Source organism: Macaca nemestrina, chromosome 1 (assembly GCF_043159975.1).
Source record: "Macaca nemestrina isolate mMacNem1 chromosome 1, mMacNem.hap1, whole genome shotgun sequence".
Taxonomy (NCBI): domain Eukaryota; kingdom Metazoa; phylum Chordata; class Mammalia; order Primates; family Cercopithecidae; genus Macaca; species Macaca nemestrina.
The window spans coordinates 108428754-108447563 of NC_092125.1; the positions used below are offsets into that span (position 1 = coordinate 108428754).

The following is an 18810-nucleotide window of genomic DNA, read 5'->3' on the forward strand; positions in this document are numbered from 1 at the left end:
GCAAGTAAATTGGGGAATATTTTCTTTGGGAGTCTCATTTTTCTCACCAAAATTTAGATACAGCTTCTGAAACTAATTATTCTTTTTTCATTATAAAAAATATTTTCCTTTATTTATTTATTTGCAGGCCCAGCCAAACTTGACTAGAAAAGAAGCCCGGGCAGGGGTTTGGATGAGCCCATGACGTGCAGCACGCTCCGACCAATTGGGAGGCCGTGAAAAAGGGGAGGGCGGAAGTGACGAGCCGTATCCCTCCGCGGGGCGAGAGGGTCGGTGGGGGGAGTCGGCGTCTCTCTCCCCCGCGCCAGCTCCCGTACACGGAGCCGCATTCCTTGGCCCCCCCACCCCCCTCCCTCGGGGCCCCCCCCGCCCCCCTCGGGAAAAAAATCCACCCCAAATCACTCGAACCCGAGGGAGGCTTCCTTTCACCCTTGGGGAGACGAGCTTTCAACGGTTACCTCTTCTTCGTCTCCCCCCAAGCCCCTGTCCCCTCCCTGCTCCCACCCCCTTCTGGCGCCGGGTGTAAGGTCCCTTTAAGGCGACGGCGCCTTTCTCGGGTCAGACTACCGGCGGCGACGACCACGGGAGGTGAGTGAGCGAGCGAGCCTTCTCTCTCCCCACCCCCTGCTCCCGGGGGTTCCGTTATCTTTTCGCTCGGCGAGGCGTTCCGAGGCGAGACAATGAGAGGGGGATGGGGCCGGTACGCGCGGGGGTGGGGGCGGGGGGCCGGCGGCGCGCGCCCCCGCCCACCGCGAGTGGCGGCGCGGCCCGCGGCAGGGGCGGCCGCAGGGCGCGGTGCGCGAGCGCGAGTGTGTGTGCGTGCGCCCCGGGCCGCGGGAGCTGCGCGAAGGGCCGGCGGCGGAGGCCCCTGCCTGCCGGCTGGCCGGCCACCCCCGCCCCCTGGAGCCCGTCGCGGCGCGCGCGCGCGCACTCGCGCCCCACGGCCCTGCACACAGCCCGACGTCCACACGCATGCCCGGCGCGAGGCGTCTCGGAGGAGTGGGCGGCGCGGGCGCGGGCGGTGGCCCGCTGGGGAAGGGGCGGGGGCGCGGGCGGCGGCGAGACGGCGGAGCGCGGCGGGAGGGGCCGGCGAGGGGGCGAGGCCGGGCGGCGGCGGCGGCGGGGGCGGGCGGCGGCGGAGCGGCCCCTGGGGGTGGGGGTGCGCGGCCCTCCCCGCCCCGTCCCCGCTCGGAGAAGGAGTGGGGCGCTCGTTTTGAGCGGGAGGAGGAAAATGAGTGATTGCTGAGCCGATGCCTTGTTATGTAATCTCTCCTTGGTCTAATAGTACATCCTAAGCCTTAGTGCACTGCAGCTAGTTTACGAACTCTCCTCTCTCGGCCCCCAAATTTCTTTAGGGATGGCGCCGTGATTTATCAAATGGGATGGGGCGGAGAATCTCTATTTTCTGGTGATTATGTCCTGCCGCGGTGGGCGCCATGTTTATCCCGGGGACTATTTTCTTTAGATTTTTGGCAGCTTTTGCAAAGGAGTACTGTCATTAATCTACTTGCTTTCCCTCTTTCTGCGTGTTCTGATTTCCTTCTTCTCCAGATGTGGGATTCTCTCAAACTGCTAGTAGCACTTGTCTTGGACATTCTTAGTTCAGAAAAAGGTAGTGCTGATGAGTCCTCAGAGTCATTTGGTGGCCAGTCTCATTTTCAAAATGGAAATTAAGATGCAGTTGGACTATCTCAGAGCAGCCGCTGTCTTGATGCAGGCGGTGTAGCCCGTCCCTCCAAGCCCGTGGACACCTCTCACCGCAGCTCAAGACTCCACAGAAATGGGGTTTTACTTTTTTTTTTTTTTTTTTGAGACTAAGTTTCACTCTTGTCGTCCAGGCTGGTGTGCAAGTGGCACGATCTCTGCACACTGCAACCACCGCCTCCCGGGTTCAAGTGATTCTCCTGCCTTAGCCTTCCTAGTAGCTGGGATTACAGGCATGTGCCACCACGCCCGGCTAATTTTTGTATTTTTAGTAGAGACGGGTTTTACCACGTTGACCAGGCCGCTCTTGAACGCCTGACCTCAGGTGCTCCGCCCGCCTTGACCTCCCAAAGTGCTGGGATTACAGGCGTGAGCCACCGCTCCCGGCCGGGGTTTTACTTTTGTAGGCATTTACCCAACTAGAGGAAAGGGAAACGGAGGGGGCAGGGAGGGCTGCTCCTTGGCAAACGATTAATTTCGAGACACCATTGCTCAGGGTCTGAGAGCTTAAACTCTGAATTCGAACTGTTAGTACAATCATTCTCAACTTCGGGGTGCATAAAAAGTAACTCGAAGATTGTTAAACGTACAATTTGGGGGAGCCTCATCCCCCAAATTTATTCGAATGGAGCCGAGGGGAGTTGTCATCCCTACAGTTTTAAATGAGCAGTCCTGCGGCTGAGGCTGATTAATGTGACCACTACGTTGAAAATTACTGGTCTAACATAAAAGTGTTCAAGATGTTGAAACAAATGACACCTTGTGCCCTTGATTTCCTTCCCTTTTCCAGAGCTGTGTTGGTGTATCTCAAACTAAGGAGGTACATGGACTCTTGGGACGAACGTGATTTAGAGTTTCCACTCCCATCTTGAACTAGTGGTATAATATAGGAAAGCGGTTCTCGAAGTGTGGGCGGATGACCTGTGGGGATCTGCTCTTACCCTTTCAGGGGAGCCTCAAGGTCATAATTATTTTCAAAATAATAGTAAGATGCTATTTATTGTTTTCACTGATACGCTGATGGTTCAAAAGCAATGCTGGGTAAAACTACTGACGGTACCTTAGCACAAAGCAAGTCAGTGGCACCAAACTGCTTACTTGAGAATGCCCTTGAAGCAGTAAAATTTATTATTGTATTTTTATCTTTTTGAGACGGAGTTTTGCTCTGTCGCCCAGGGTGGAGTGCAGTGGCACTATCTCGGCTCACTGCAATCTCTGCCTCCCGGGTTGTATTTTTAGTAGAGATGGTGTTTCGCCATTTTGGCCAGGCTGGTCTCGAACTCGATGGCAGGCGATCCACCCACGGAGGCCTCCGGAAGTGCTGGGATTACAGGCTTGAGCCACCGTGCCCCGCCTGTTGTTATTAAATCTTAGCTTTTGACTACTTGTCTTTTTAATTTTTAAGAATTTGTGATGAAATAAACATGGATAAAGCATTTATGCTGCCTACGGAGGTGTGATTGTTGTCATGAGGGAAAAGCATTTGTGGGATTGGGTTGTGAGTGGCTTATTTCATGGAGTACCATGCGACTGGCAAACTGTGGTTTTTCACATTTAGTATTTGGCAGGTATTTCTTGAATATGAAGTGAGCTTGTCACTTTTAGGAAAACAATTGACAGTATTTATTACCAGTGATAAAATTTGGGTGAAAATTAGAATTTTTAAAAAGTTGACAGCTGGAGTTTGACAGCTTCCTAGTACTTAAAAAACTTCCTGTATGATATCAGTGGTTAAGGACTGTAATATTTAAAAATGTTGTATAATATGTCATTTGGAAGATGGGCATAACTTAGTAAATCTGTATTTTGCAGATGACCAATGCATGATGTTGCAAAATCAAGCAAAAGTAAAAGAGCCTTTGAAAATACCAGATATAGCAATGGATTTTAACAGTAAAAAAGTGGATTGATGTGGTTTCAGATTCCAAAATGTTGCTATCCTTTAAGAAACTACTATCTGGCCTAGCATGGTGGCTCACTCCTGTAATCCCAGCACTTTGGAAGGCCCAGGTGGAAGGATAGTTTGAGTTGAGCCTAGTTCAACATAGTGAGACCCTGTCTCTATTTATTTAAGAAAAAAAAAAAAAGAAACTACCATTTGTTGAGTTTTAGTGTTTACCAATATCTACAGTTATCTGAAAAGGTTATTAAAATACTTCTCCCTTTTCTGACTAGATTTTCATTATATACTTAACCAAAATGACATATAGCAACAGACTGAATGCAGAAGTAACTGTGAGAATCCAACCATCTTTTATTAAGTTAGACATAAAAGAGATTTGCAAAACGCAAAAAAAACAGTGTTACTTTTCTCACTTTTTGGAGGGAAAGTAATTTTTGTTGAAATGTTATTTATGTTAACTTGTAATGGGCTCGTTTTAAAATATATTAATAAATATTTTAACATTTTGAATGTGGTAAATGTGGAAAGATAAAATTCACATGAAAGATCTTTGGCGTCTTCAATAATTTCAAGAGTCAAAAAAATGAGAATCATTCGGTCAGTCCTGTGTTTCTGCTCTTTAAATCATTCAAATCTAACTCCCTTGGGGAATTTTGGGAGAATTTATAAATAGTTGAAGTTGATGGAAGAGACAGTGACCTGGGGAAGAGTTCTAAAGCAAAAAAAGCTTACTTTGAATACGAACTGGGATATTTACAAACTGTAGCCTTGAGGAAGTTATTTAGTCTCTCTAAACCACTATTTTGACCTTATCTATAAAATACAAACTTTAGAGCTGGTTGATCACAAATCCTAGAGCTGGTTAATGCCTTTGTCATGATACTAATATGGTAACATTCTGATAGATTCCTTGGTATTCTTGTTGGTGATAAGAAGCCATATCCACAGAACTTTTCTTTTCTTTTTTTTTTTGTTTCTTTGAGATGGAGTCTTGCTCCATTACCCAGGCTGGAGTGTAATGGCGCAATCTCGGCTCAGTGCACCCTGCGCCTCCCCGGTTCAAGCGATTCTCCTTCAGCTTCCTGAGTAGCTGGGATTACAGGAGGCACACACCATCACACCCGGGTAATTTTTTTGTATTTTTCCAGAGATGGGGTTTCACCATGTTGGCCAGGCTGGTCTCAAACTCCTGACCTCTTGATCCACCCGCTTTGACTTCCCAAAGTGCTAGGATTACAGGCGTAAAACACCGTGCCCAACTGAAAAACATACTTTTATATGTAACGAAGGGGAGGAAAGCGGAAGAGAGACACTAACCTATTGCTAGGTTTTAGCAGAATTAAAAGAAATTGAAAGCATAGAAATGGAATTTAGGTAACACACAACTGTCATCGAAGAAAAGCTTTCCATCATACTAGATATTTTTCTTGGGAAAGGGACTCCTGAATATTGACCCCTTTAGAAAAGAGAACTCGTTGCTTACTTTACTTGTTTTAGTAAAGAGCACAGAACTAAATATTTGGATATTTCTTGATACAGGATTGGCTACCAGACAAGAGGAAAGTATTTTGAGTTTGGAAATTTTAGGTTATTAAGACTACTTAAAACCCATATGATTCTTATATGTGAGGTACTACAACAGTTAGATGTTGTGAGGGACAAAATGGGCTGTGCAAAAGACAGGATAAATAAAAGCTTATTACATGTTTAACTATAATTAGTTTTATACACATATTAAGTATTCAGCCCTATAGGTTTTCTGGTATTAGTCCTTTATAGAACGAAAAATTGAGGTAACTTGAAAACACAATTACCAGTTATGTTGAGGATTATCATCGTTTATTTTTCACCCTGAAACAAGAAAGTGGTGTTCTTAAAAATGTTTGTTTTCTATAAAATATTTTTCCTGTTCCAAATGTTCTTTTTACGTTGATTTTTGGGCAGGTATGTACTGGCAGTAAATTGAAAATGTTAGATAACCAAATTCTTCATTTCTGGATTCTTCATTCTTCATTTCTGGACTTTACAGCTATGAAAGAACAACACAAAGGAATTCAGAGCTTCAAGAACCAAGTATATCAGGAGAGTTGTAGAAAACAGATCTTTTTCTAATTTTCTTTGAGATGAAGATAGGCAACAGTTGCTGCCCCTTAAATACCTTAAAAGTAGGCAGGTGTATCTGCAGGATTCTGTTTGCTGCTTTTAAATAGTACATTGTTTTAAAAGGTCTGTTTGTAGCTTGCCTTTACAATTATATAGACTATTGACTAGCTCATTATATAGGGCCTTAGTATAAGGTAGACTACCATATTCGCCAGCATTTAAGAAATAATCCCCTTCCCCCCCACCGAGGGTATTTATTGGGTACTCCCATATTATGGATTGAAGGATGAGACAAGAGACTGAGTATTGCTAATGGTTCTGTGTGAGCCTGCAGTGTTAAGTAAAACCTATTGAGTGCACAAAAATCATGTTACAATTACTACAAAATAGAGAAACCACCTAGGTTACCAAGATGTCAAATAATGGATTAATAGAAGAAAGTAATGTACCTCCTTGGTAGCCTACATAATCCACCTTAATTAGTTATTTCTTATTTAACTATTTTTCTGTGTCTTAAGAAACGTATATTAAGTGAAAATGCCTGCATAAAAATAAAAAAAGAGAAATGTATATATACAAGTTATGTGAAAATTGATCGTAGGAATAAATCAAGAAATTCAGCCAACAAGGCTACCAGTTATTTAGTAGATACCAAGGAGATATGGCAGAATGTAGCAGTACAAAATACCACAGCTAAGATATGAGTAGGTAGTTCCACCCCCTCCTACCCCACCTCAGTTTTTATTAAGAAAATTTCACGCATGTGAAAAGGGGAAAGAGGCTGGGCATGGTGACTCGCAACTGTAATCGAAGCACTTTGGGAATCCAAGGCCGGTGGATCGCGAGGTCAGGAGTTGAAGACCAGCCTGACCAACATGGTGGCTGGGTGTCAATGTTAGCACCCAGCTGAACATCGACATTTTTGAGGATATATTAGTTTTATAGAATGTTCCATATTCTGCATTCGATTATTTCCTTCTAGAATGTCCCGCCTTCTGGATTTATCTCATTATTTGTTTGTGGTGATACTTAATTTGTTCTTTTATTGCTGTATTTCTTGTAAATGGAAAGTTAAATTTAAATAATGGATTTGAGCTGGGTGTGGTGCCTCACACCTGTAATCCCAGCACTTTGGGAGGCTGAGGCAGGTGGATCACCTGAGGTCAGGAGTTCAAGACCAGCCCAACCAACATGATGAAACCCCATCTCTACTAAAAATACATAACAAACCAGGCATGGTGACACATGCCTGTAATTACAGTTCCTTGGGAGGCTGAGGCAAGAGAATCGCTTGAACCCAGGAGGTGAAGGTTGCAGTGAGCTGAGATCACCATTGCACTCTAGCCTGGGCAACAAGAGTGAAACTCCTTCTCAAAAAATTTAAAAAATAAAATTAATTAGAATAAATAAATCATTGATTTGATTGAGGTTAAATATTATTGTCAGTAATACTTCATACATTGTTTTTGGCTTTTCTTGTTTATTTGCTTGCCAAAAGATGTCATAAACAAAACAACTGATAACTAATGTGAATTATTAGTCAGTAGTTTGTTGGCTAATGTTTTTCTTTTGTTTCCTTTGAGACAGAGTCTCGCTCTGTTGCCCAGGTTGGAGTACAGTGGTGCGATCTTGGCTCACCACAACCTCCACCTCCAGGTTCAAGTGACTCTCCTGCCTCAGTCTCCCGAGTAGCTGGGATTACAGGCATGTGCCACCACACCTGGCTAATTTTTTTTTTTTTTTAATAGAGATGGGGTTTCACCATGTTGGCCAGGCTGGTTTCGAACTCCTGACCTCAAGTGATCCACCCACCTCGGCCTCCCAAAGTGCTGGGATTATAGGCATGAGCCACTGCACCAGGCTTGGCTGATGTTTTTCTATTTAAACATATTAGGATCATAACCTCTGGCTTTTGAGATACAGAGCTACTGTAACTTTTAAGTTCAACCATACATAAGATTTTTAAGGAAGAACATAGAAATAGGTTTCCATTTTGTCACTTTGATTCACTGCTCTCTGCAAAAATGATTTGGAAGTTGAAGAAGCAAGAAGAGTTTATATGTAGCAAAAGTAACCTGTAGAGGAATTGTTAAGGGGCCACAACTCGAAAAAATTTAGAACTGGGAAGGCTGGGCGCGATTGCTCATGCCTGTAAAACCCAGCACTTTGGGAGGCCAAGACAAGCAGATCCCTTGAGTCCAGAAGTTCAAGAGCAGCCTGGGCAATATGACAAAACTCTATAGAAAATACAAAAATTAACCAGGCATGGTAGCACATTCCTGTAGTCCCAGCTACTTGGGAGGCCGAGACAGGAGGATTGCTTGAGCCCAGGAGGTCAAGGCTGCAGTGAGTTGAGATCGCGCCACTGCACTACAGCCCAGGCAACAAAGATCCTGTTTCAAAAAAAAAAAAAAAGTTTAAACTTAAAACTGGGAATTAGACAAAAGAACCTGAAAATTATTTTCACAAAAATTATTCACCAGCCAATATGGATAGTGGCAAACAACCATAAAACCATAATTTTACAGGGTGAACATCATGATGCTCTTGTTTTATTAGGAGAAAATATGTACTTGAGTAAGAACAAGAGTGGCCTAAAAGTTGTCAGATGAATATGAAGATAAAATCAAGTTTCTGGCTGAGTGCAGTGGCTCATGCCTGTAATCCCAGCACTTTGGGGAGGCCGAGGCGTGTGGATCACCTGAGGTCAGGAGTTCGAGACCAGCCTGGCCAATATGGTGAAAACCCGTCTCTACTAAAAATACAAAAACTAGCCAGCCCTGGTGGCAGGCACCTGTAGTCCCAGCTACTTGGGAGGCTGAAACAGGAGAATTACTTGTACCCGTTAGACGGAGGTTGCAGTGAATCGAGATCATGCCACTGCACTCCAACCTGGGCAACAGAGCAAGACTCCATCTCAAAAAAAAAAAAATCAAGTTTCACAGGTAGGTAATTATAGGATGAAGCAGACTAGGTATATATGGGTTTTATTAAAAATTTTTAACATATATAACCATTTGAATAATTCATAAGAACCTTGTTCTGCTCTGTTGCAGAGTTTTTGAGATGGAGTCTCGCACTGTTGCCCGGGCTGGAGTGCAGTGGCGCAATCTGCAAGCTCCACTTCCCAGGTTCACGCCGTTGTCCTGCCTCAGCCTCCCGATTAGGGGGGATTACAGGCGCCCGCCACCATGCCTGGCTAATTTTTTGTATTTTTAATAGAGATGGGGTTTCCCTGTGTTGGCCAGGATGGTCTTGATCTCCTGACCTCGTGATCTGCCCACCTCGGCCTACCAAAGTGCTGGGATTACAGGCGTGAGCCACCATGCCTGGCCTGAGAGGACAAATATTTTTAAAAAGAAATGATAGTTCTTTATGTATAGAATGTGGGATGATTTTTCTTTAAATTGCCCTCATTTTCAGAATATGTATTCAGTTTGATCAGTGATTTTCAGTCTTGGCATTATTGACATTTAGGGACAGATACTCTCCAGGCTATCCTGTACATTGTAGGATGTTTTGTAGCACTCCTGGCCACTACCCACTGGATAGGTCAGTAACACCTCTCCTCACCCCCACCCTGATTGTGACTACCAAAAATGTCTAGACATTGCCAAATGCCCTCTGGGGGGCAAACTTGACCTCTGATAAAATTCACTGTCACCTATGAGGAGTCCTTAATTATTTATTTATGTCTTTTGTGAACTAGGTTTCCCTTTAAGCTAGGTACAGCTGTTGAATGAATCCCTTCTGCAGATGTAGTGCGTAGCTTGGGCTGTGCCTGATATATGTTGGAGAACGCTGGAATATGATGAACTCTTTCAGCACTACTGGGAATTTTATTGAAGGTTAGAAATGAGCTCTTGTTTTGAAAGTAAAGGTGTAGGCTTTCTGCTGTATCTAAATCTCTGTTTTCCCTGTCTGCTGCCCCCTGCATTCATTTGCTTGAAAAAGATCTCTGTTAGCTTAGGAATAGTTGAGAATTTTGTGTGAAATGTTTGACATGATCTGTCTATATCCTTTGTTCAAGGAAAGATAATTTTGTTTGTTTGCTTGTGTGTTTTGTTTGCTTGTCTGTTTTTGAGAACAGGGTCTTGCTCTGTTGCCCAGGTTGGAGTGCAGTGGCTCAAACACAGCTCACTTCAGTCTCCACCTCCCGGACTCAAGAGATTCTCCCACCTCAGCCTGTTGAGTAGCTGGGACTACAGAGGTGCATGCCACCAACACCCTGCTAGTTTTTCTATTTTTTGTAAAGATGGGATTTCACCAAGTTGCCCAGGCTAGTCTCGAACCTCTGGGCTCAAACAATTAGGGCTTGAGCAGTTCTCCCACCTCAGACTCCTGAAGTGGTGGGATTATAGGCAAAGAAAAGATTGTCTTGAAAAGTTACTTGCTAAAAGGCTTGATTAAACTAAATGTGTCCTCTTTGTTAATCTTTGATCATTTGATTATATTCTTCTTAAAATTTATCTTTTTAAAATAAGTTTTTTAAAATTTTAATAGAGACAAGATGTCTCTATGTTGCGCAGGCCTGTCTCAAACTCCTGAACTCAGGTGATCCTCTCGCCCCGGCCTCCCAGAGTGCTGGGATTACAGGTGTGAGCCCCCACACCCGGCCAGAATTTCTTAACTACATATAAATTCTCCCAATGATCTAAGTATCTTGTTCAGGGAATACATAGTCAGGATAGCATAAGAGGGGAAATAATAAGTAGTTTAATAAATATAAGACTGAAACATTTCAAGTAAAAATTTCAGGAGAAAGAATTTTTTTTAAGTTTTTTTTTTTTTTTTTTTTTTTTGAGACGGAGTCTCGCTCTGTCACCCAGGCTGGAGTGCAGTGACCAGATCTCAGCTCACTGCAAGCTCCGCCTCCCGGGTTCACGCCATTCTCCGGCCTCAGCCTCCCGAGTAGCTGGGACTACAGGCCCCCGCCACTGCGCCCGGCTAATTTTTTTCTATTTTTAGTAGAGACGGGGTTTCACCATGGTCTCGATCTCCTGACCTTGTGATCCGCCCGCCTCGGCCTTCCAAAGTGCTGGGATTACAGGCGTGAGCCACCGCGCCCGGCCCTGAATTTTTTTTTTTTAAGTTTCTAAGAAATGTATTTGTGGATGTGAAATTTTTCCATCAGATGATATAAGAGCAAAGTTGAAGATAGCTAATAGTTGGGGATTCATATGGAGGTAATTTTTTATTTAAAATGAGCAAGAAGGACCCTAGCCTTTTATTGTGGTCTTGGAAACTCATTCCCCACCAGTATAATTCCTTGAAGAAATGGCTGGTTCTAGGTCTGAGACAGGAAATGTATGAGATGAGCTGAAACATCTTGACTATCAGCAAAGATTTTATCAAACGATACTAGGGTGTGTCAGAAGGACTCAGCAGCCAACTGAAGACGTTCCCACTGGCCAAAATAGGACACAATGAGTATCTGTAAAGGTAACTGCATGGTTCAAAACACATCAAAGGCTGGGCACAGTGGCTTATCCCTGTAATCCCAGCACTTTGGGAATCTGAGGCAGGTGGGTTGCTTGAGTCTAGGAGTTTGAGACCAGCCTGGGCAACATGGTAAGACCCCCTCTCTACAAAAAAATACAAAAAATTAGCCAGACATGGTGGCTCTTGGCTATCCCAAAAGTTAGTTAGCTCTGTGTCCCTAGAGCTACTCAAGAGGTTGAGGTGGGAGGATTGCTTGAGCCTGGGAGGCGGAGGTTGCAGTGAGCTGAGATCGTGCCACTGTACTCCAGCCTGGATGAGACCGCATCTCACAAAAAAAAAAAAAGAAAAAAGAAATTTGGATGGTGACTAGATATTTGATATTAAGGGATTATCAATTTTTTAGGCATGTAATGGTAATACAGTATTTTTGTTTTTAAGATGGAGTCTTGCTCTGCTGTTCAAGCTGGAGTGCAGTGGCGCAATCTCGGTTCACTGCAACCTCCGCCTCCTGGGTTCAAGCAGTTCTCCTGTCTCAGCCTCCTGAGTAGCTGGGATTACAGACCTGGCTAATTTTTATATTTTTAGTAGAGACAGGGTTTCACTGTGTTAGCCTGGCTGATCTCAAATTCCTTGCCTCATGTGATCCACCTCTCTTAGGCTCCCAAAGTGCTGGGATTACAGGCTTGAGCCACCACACCCGGCCATACAATTTTTCTAAACTGTAATCTTTTAAAGTCCTTATCTTTCAGAGCTACATACCAAAATATTTGTGAATATGATATTTTAGAGATTTGCTTCAAAATAATATGGAGAAGTGGGGGCATAAATGAAGGAATCCATTTTGAGTTGATAGTTTTTGAAACTGAGTGACAGATACGTATCTGAGTAAACTTTTGTATTCAATTAAAATTTGTATCTCATTAAAAATAGCAGAAAAGGAACCACTACAATATTGATTCGGAGACTCATAGTTGTAGTATGAAAATTTGCCTCTTCACTTGGTTGCAGTATGAGTCCCAAATTTACTGCCCATCCAAGTTTTCCTTTTTTTTTTTTTTGAGATGGAGTCTCGCTCTGTCGCCCAGGCTAGAGTGCAGTGGCACAATCTCAGCTCTCTGCAACCTCCTCCTCACAGGTTCAAGCGATTCTCCTACCTCAGCCTCCTGAGTAGCTGGGATTACAGGCTTGTGCCACCACACCTGGCTAATTTTTGTATTTTTAGTAGAGATAGGGTTTCACTGTGTTGGCCAGGCTAGTCTCGAACTCTTGACCTCAGGTGATGCCCCTGCCTCGGCCTCCCAAAGTGTTGGAATTACAGGCATGAGCCACTGCGCCTGGCCGCTTTCTTCTTGATGTAGCACTGTATTCACCATGGGCTGGCCTTTAATACCTGAAATTCGCATTTCTATTTGGTAGTTTTGAAATAAAAAACGAGCAATTAAACTGCCCCTTAATTAAGGATTACATTTCAGTGTAATTTTTTTTTAGTGTGGTAAGTATCCAGTCCTTCATAGCAAGAAATTAGGGAAGAGGAGGAATAAATGCATTGTGTTTTGTTTTGTTTTGTTTTGTTTTGTTTTTTCCTTTATGGGAAAGATTTGGTATAGAAAGAGGTTAAATGTGTGGAATAATAGTTTGGGAAGATACATTTTTTTTTGGTGGGGGGCCCATTTTCAGAATCTGGATGTACATTGTTAACACTGCATATTTAGTAATTCCTGTCTTCTTTGTTCAAAACTAGTTGAAAGGCTGTCCTTGCCCTGATCGGGGCTTTAAAAAAAAAAAAAAATGTTGAAAGGAGATTGTATGCCATGGATCACTTGAAAGACCACAGAGAATGGTGGTGTTCCCTGAGAATCTTGGTAGAAATATTAAATACTGCATTTTATTATGTTAGTAAAGGTTTCCTTTTAATAACTAGAAAACTAGAAGAAGGATCTAAATTTGCGTTTTCTATTTTTGGTTTGCTAAGTATTTACATTAGGTTGCTATGTCTCTGTTGTATCATGTTTTTGACCCTGAGTTATAGATGTTGAAAGTGAAAGGAATTGATCACATCCTGAGATACCAGAGTATAGGTCAGAATCAAGGACAGTTTTGAAAAACTTGGCTTCAGTGTCTTCAGAGATGCTTTGTACATTTGTGAAATATGTTCAGTCAGCAGACCTAATATTTTCTGAGTTGACAAACCTTATTAACTAACTCCATCTTCTGTGTTGTTAAAAAAAAAAACATGAAAAATATTTCCCCATAAGTTGGATTTCCTTTTTTTCTTTTCTTTTTTTTTTTTTTGAGACGGAGTCTGGCTTCTGTCACCCAGGCTTGAGTGCAGTGGCGCGATCTTGGCTCACTGCAACCTCTGCCTCCTGGGTTCAAGCGATTCTCCTGCCTCAGCTTCCCAAGTTGCTGGGATTACAGGCATGTGCCACCATGTCCGGCTACTTTTTGTATTTTTAGTAGAGGTGGGGTTTCAGTTCACCATGTTGGCCAGGCTGGTCTGGAACTCCTGACATCAAATGATGCACGCTTCTCAGCATCCCAAATTGTTGAGATTACATGTGTGAGCCACCGTGTCCGGCCAAGTTGGATTTTCTTTTCATTTTGAGTCTTTTAATTTACATTGGATATCTTGGCAGTACTCATACCTAAGGAGAAGAGATATTTTTCTCACTTGATTAAAAAGTAGTTAGGACATAAACATCTTTGCCATCTTTTCAGATCTACCCTTTTTGGTTATTCCATTTATTTTTCATTTTTTTATTTTGTAGGGATGGGGTATTGCTCTCCAGCTCTCCAGCCTAGGCTGGAGTACAATGGCACCACTGCAGTTACTGTAACCTTGAGCTCACTGTAACCTCGAACTCCTGGCCTCGAGCGATCCTCCTACCTTGTCCTCCCAAGTAGCTGGGACCACTGGTGTGTGCCGCACACCTGGCTAATTTTTAAAAAAATTTTGTAGAGATGGAGTCTTGCTATGTTACCCAAGCTGGAGTTCTTTCCATTTCTCTCAAGGTCAAATGGAAGAAATTTCAATATTCTTATTGTAATTCATTGCTTTATAAAATAAAGAACTGAAACTCTTAAGGTATTATGAATACTTAAGATAAAAGTACACCCTTTTGGATATGCTACTAAAATAACCACAGGCATGACATTGAAAACCACAATTTGTATTCTGATAGCTCTTCATATTCCAAAACAAAGTTTTTCATATGTGTGGAGAGTTTGCTTGTAACTGGTCAGGACAAAAGTAGGTCCTTGAAAAACATCGGCAGAGGTTATTATCCACAGTTTATATTCATTCTGCTGGGTGTTGGATATTTGTGCATTAATTATCTGTTGACTCTAAGCTGTCAGAAGGTTACACAGCAAAGAACAATGGAATAAAAGTAAGTATTTAAGGAAAAAATTGTTTAAAATATATTTTGTAGTGGAATTAGACTGGAAAACAAAGGCATGTGTTGTCTTTGTCTCAAAGAATACCTATGATATGGATTTGATTTCTTTTTAATTTAGTTTCTGGCTAGTATTGTCTTCATATAATTAAGCCTGAAAATAAGAGAATTTAAGTTGATCTCTTAGATCTTTTTCTTTCCTCACCCGCTTCATGGTTAGAAAGACAGAAATAATTAAAATAGAAGATGAAAGACCAGTTAGAATCCAGTTAAACACTCTACTCATTAAAACTCAAACTCCCCCTGGCTATAGCTAAATCACTGGGGCATTGCAAGATATTTTTAATTTTCAAGGGAAACAATGCCATCTGTTGGGCATTTTGCAAACTGCTACTGTCAAGTTGTATGGCCCTAACCAGTAAACAGAATGGTTAGGTTGGTTGGTTGGTTTTGGTTTTCGCTTATGGATGTAGCAGCAGAATTACTAAGACTCTAAGGACACTTAGAGCTTTTGCAGTAAAGGCTGTGTTTGAACTTTGAACAGCAATAGTATTCGCGTTCCAGCACAAGGAAACTGACCCTTAGTAAACTGTTACTGGAGGGTCGAATAGCAATAACTCTTTGTTTGCATTGCAGAGATACAGACTTTATTTATTTATTTATTTTTATTTTTTTTTTGAGATGGAGTTTCGCTCTTGTTGCCCAGGCTGGAGTGCTATGGCATGAATTGTGGCTCATTGCAACCTCCACTTCCCATGTTCAAGCGATTCTCTAACCTCAGCATCCTGAGTAGCTGGGATTACAGGCATGTGCCACCATTCCCGGCTAATTTTGTATTTTTAGTAGAGGCAGGGTTTCTCCATGATGGTCAGACTGGTCTCAAACTCCGAACCTCAGGTGATCCGCCCACCTCGGCCTCCCAAAGTGCTGGAATTACAGGCTTGAGCGACTGCACCCGGCTCAGACTTTAATTTTTTAAAGGAACATGTAATTTAGGCAGTGTTTTCAAATTAAGGATTGACTCCAAAATCACAGTGGAATATAGCCTCCAGAATTTCCTAGACTAGATGTACAAGGTAGTAGTAGGACTGGGACTAGAGTATGACAAGTGAGGTTCTCATCTTAGGTGCAAAATTTAAAGGAGTACAGAGAGGTTCAGTAATCATAATAAATGCATTTTAATGCATCATTTTTAAAAGATCAGTGTTAATGCAGAACAGTCCATACTGAACAAAATATCTATTTTAAATAAAGACTGAATCCGATCCTGCACTTGCTTGACTCACCTCACTGTCCTCATCCTGACCCTGGCCCTGGGTGTTACACATTAAACTTTTTGTCGTTGTTGTTGTTGTTGTTGTTTTTGAGACGGAGTCTCTATTGCCCAGGCTGGAGTGCAGTGGTGCGATCTTGGCTCATTGCAACTTCTGCCGCCCAGGGTTCAAGCAGTTCTCCTGCCTCAGCCTCCCAAGTAGCTGGGATTACAGGCGACTGCCAGCACGCCCGGCTAATTTTTATATTTTTAGTCGAGATGGGGCTTCACCATCTTGGCCAGGCTGGTCTTGAACTCCTGACCCCGTGATCCACCCGCCTCAGCCTCCCAAGATGCTGGGATTACAAGCATGAGCCACTGTGCCTGGCCTAAACTTTTATAATCCTAATTTTTTTTTTTTTTTTTTTTTTTTTTTGAGATAGAGTCTCACTCCATCCCCCAGGCTGGAGTGCAGTGCTGTGATCTCGACTCCCTGCAACGTCCGCCTCCTGGATTCAAACGATTCTCATGCCTCAGCCTCCCAAGTAGCTGGAATTACAGGCGCGCACTGCCACACCTGGCTAATTTTTGTATTTTGAATAGAGACAGGGTTTTGCCATGTTGGCCAGACTGGTTCTGTAACTCCTAGCCTCAGGTGATCCACCTGCCTCGGCTTCCCAAAGTGCTGGGATTACAGGCAGAGCCACTATGCCTGGCCTGTAGCCCTAATTATTAAATAATTTGCTGTGCAATGGATTCTAATATTCAAGAATAAAAGTTGTAATTCTGAACCCTTGGAAATGGAGAAAGGCTAGAGCAGCGTATGATAAAGCAGCCCAAGGAGGTAGGTTGCCAATGGAGTCAAAGTTCTGATTTCATATTTGGTATAAAGCAGTATCTCCTATTCTTAGGCCCATATCTTATTTGAATATTTTTCTTGTAGCATGGCAGACACCGACCTGTTCATGGAATGTGAGGAGGAGGAGTTGGAGCCATGGCAGAAAATCAGTGATGTCATTGAGGACTCTGTAGTTGAAGATTATAATTCAGTGGATAAAACTACCACAGGTAACAAAAGCTCTTCTGATCTTAGATGATTTAAATTAATTAAATTGAATGGTATTTTGGTTAACAAAGTGTGAGATGAAAAAGGACTTTTAAGAATCCAGGGAGACCTCATTGTGGCACTCACTGGTGCTACCTTTTTTCCCATGCTGTAGTCTGTGAAAACCTCAGTTTCCTCATCCATATAGCTAGAAATTATATATTTATTTCATCAAAAACATTGGAAGGTTGGATTAACCAGTGTTTATCAAATATCTAGCAGTCTTCTTACTAAAAGATGTATGAACAAGAATTCAAAGTGGTGGTGTGTGTGTGTCAGTGCTCATTTATGTACCCAGTCAAAAATAGGTTCCCATAGTCTTTTTTGTTTTGTTTTGTTTTACTTGAACTTGGTTTCCTTTGTGAGCAGAGTAGAAATTGCCTTGTGTCTGCCTTCATGGACAGTTTACAAATTTAGGCTTGTTAGCTTTTCTTTCATAAAGGTGATACTGCTGAGTCAAATTCTAGATTGCCCTGAATTCAGAAAATGGGTGGTAGTTCTTTTGCTCCCCTAAATTGTACCAGTTGCTCTTTATTTTTATCTTTCCTGTCTTGAGACCTGAAGATGGCATTGGTTTAGGCTGAAATAGGGCACAGTTCAAGGTCTTTTTGGATGGCTTAATGTGCATGGTTATGAATACCACTAGTGGTAATAATAAACCTTTGAGTCGTAGAGGTTTGCTAGTGTTATGTAAGCAAAGTATTAAAATCCCAGTTCAGTGGGCTCAGTGATGTAACTTAATTAACCAGGAGATGTGAGACAAAGAAGAAGGGATTGTGTTTAAATGGTGGACTAAGGGTTAAGTAGGAGGAGAAATCACATGAACAGTTGGATTTATGAAACAGGAAACTTTTTGGCTATAGAGATCCACAACAAGATGGAAAGGGAAGATTAGAGCAGTATCCTTTAGTGTCATCTGTCCCTGTCTCCAAGTGACTGTGCCTCCCCTTCCCCACAGTTTCTGTGAGCCAGCAGCCAGTCTCGGCTCCAGTGCCCATCGCTGCCCATGCTTCTGTTGCTGGGCACCTCTCTACATCCACCACCGTTAGTAGCAGCGGGGCACAGAACAGCGACAGTACAAAGAAGACTCTTGTCACACTAATTGCCAACAACAATGGTAAGTGGGATTATTGGGAAATAATAATCCTGGGCTAGAGGGGTGAAAGAATAAAAAAGGTCTCAGGGGCAGCCATACCTGTTTAGTTAGGTATAGATGTGGTTCTACTAGTTGGAAAATGAATTTAGTAATGATTCTCTGATATGGAAGTGATTTCTGTAGATGGTGCTATTCCTTCTAAGTTAGTGCTGACTCGATACTGGTGTTTCAAGTGAGAGAGCAGTAGATTCTTGCTACTGATAATTTCTAGGAGAGAAAATGTCAACCCAAAATTCCTAACTGTTAAAGAGATCTGGGGCTTTTTTTGTTTGTTTGGTTGGTTGTTTTTGTTTCTTTAATTACAAAAATTCCATTAGTTTGGTAAGAATTTTCCCAGGGCAGCTCTGTATTTTCTCTGGCAGATTCATTTGCTTATTGGTTCCTGAGTGTGGAAGATAGGATAGGGTTGTTGTCTACATGAAAGAAATGGTGAAAGACTAGCGTTTTTAGTGTTTTGTTTTTGTTTTTTTACTAGAAAGGCTATATAGTACTCGTTTCTATTTAATTTCTGATGTCTGTTTCTACACTCCGAAGATGAGTTGACCAGTTATATCTCAAGATTCATAACTGAAGTAGGCACTTTCATAGAGTCATTGCATTGCTGCAAAGGACTTTATTTTTTAATTATTTTATTTCCTTTAAAACCGAAACAGCTTTAGTACTACAGAAATAATATATGCTTTGTAGAAAAACTATAAAGTAAAAAAAAATTCAAAAGGAAGAAAAAAAATGTTTAACCATAATCCCACC

The 18810-nt window shown here is 42.4% G+C and overlaps 1 protein-coding gene across 10 annotated transcripts in view; it reads left to right on the forward strand.

Annotated features, from left to right (window-relative positions):
• Positions 1 to 245: 245 nt before the first annotated feature.
• The window catches only part of LOC105497852 (pogo transposable element derived with ZNF domain), a 56120-nt gene continuing 37555 nt past the window's right edge, over positions 246 to 18810 (forward strand). For 2 of the 10 annotated variants that reach the window (XM_011769333.3, XM_011769337.2), the window contains exons 1-3: positions 246 to 588; positions 16743 to 16867; positions 17863 to 18021. In XM_011769333.3, coding sequence (XP_011767635.2) covers positions 16744 to 16867; positions 17863 to 18021 — 283 coding nt within the window. In that variant the 5' untranslated portion in view covers positions 246 to 588; position 16743. Of the gene's footprint in view, positions 589 to 4214; positions 4733 to 9419; positions 9559 to 13490; positions 14542 to 16263; positions 16644 to 16742; positions 16868 to 17862; positions 18022 to 18810 lie in introns of those variants that run through there. The other 8 variants (XM_071085489.1, XM_011769334.3, XM_071085486.1 and 5 more) reach the window with 8 other exon arrangements.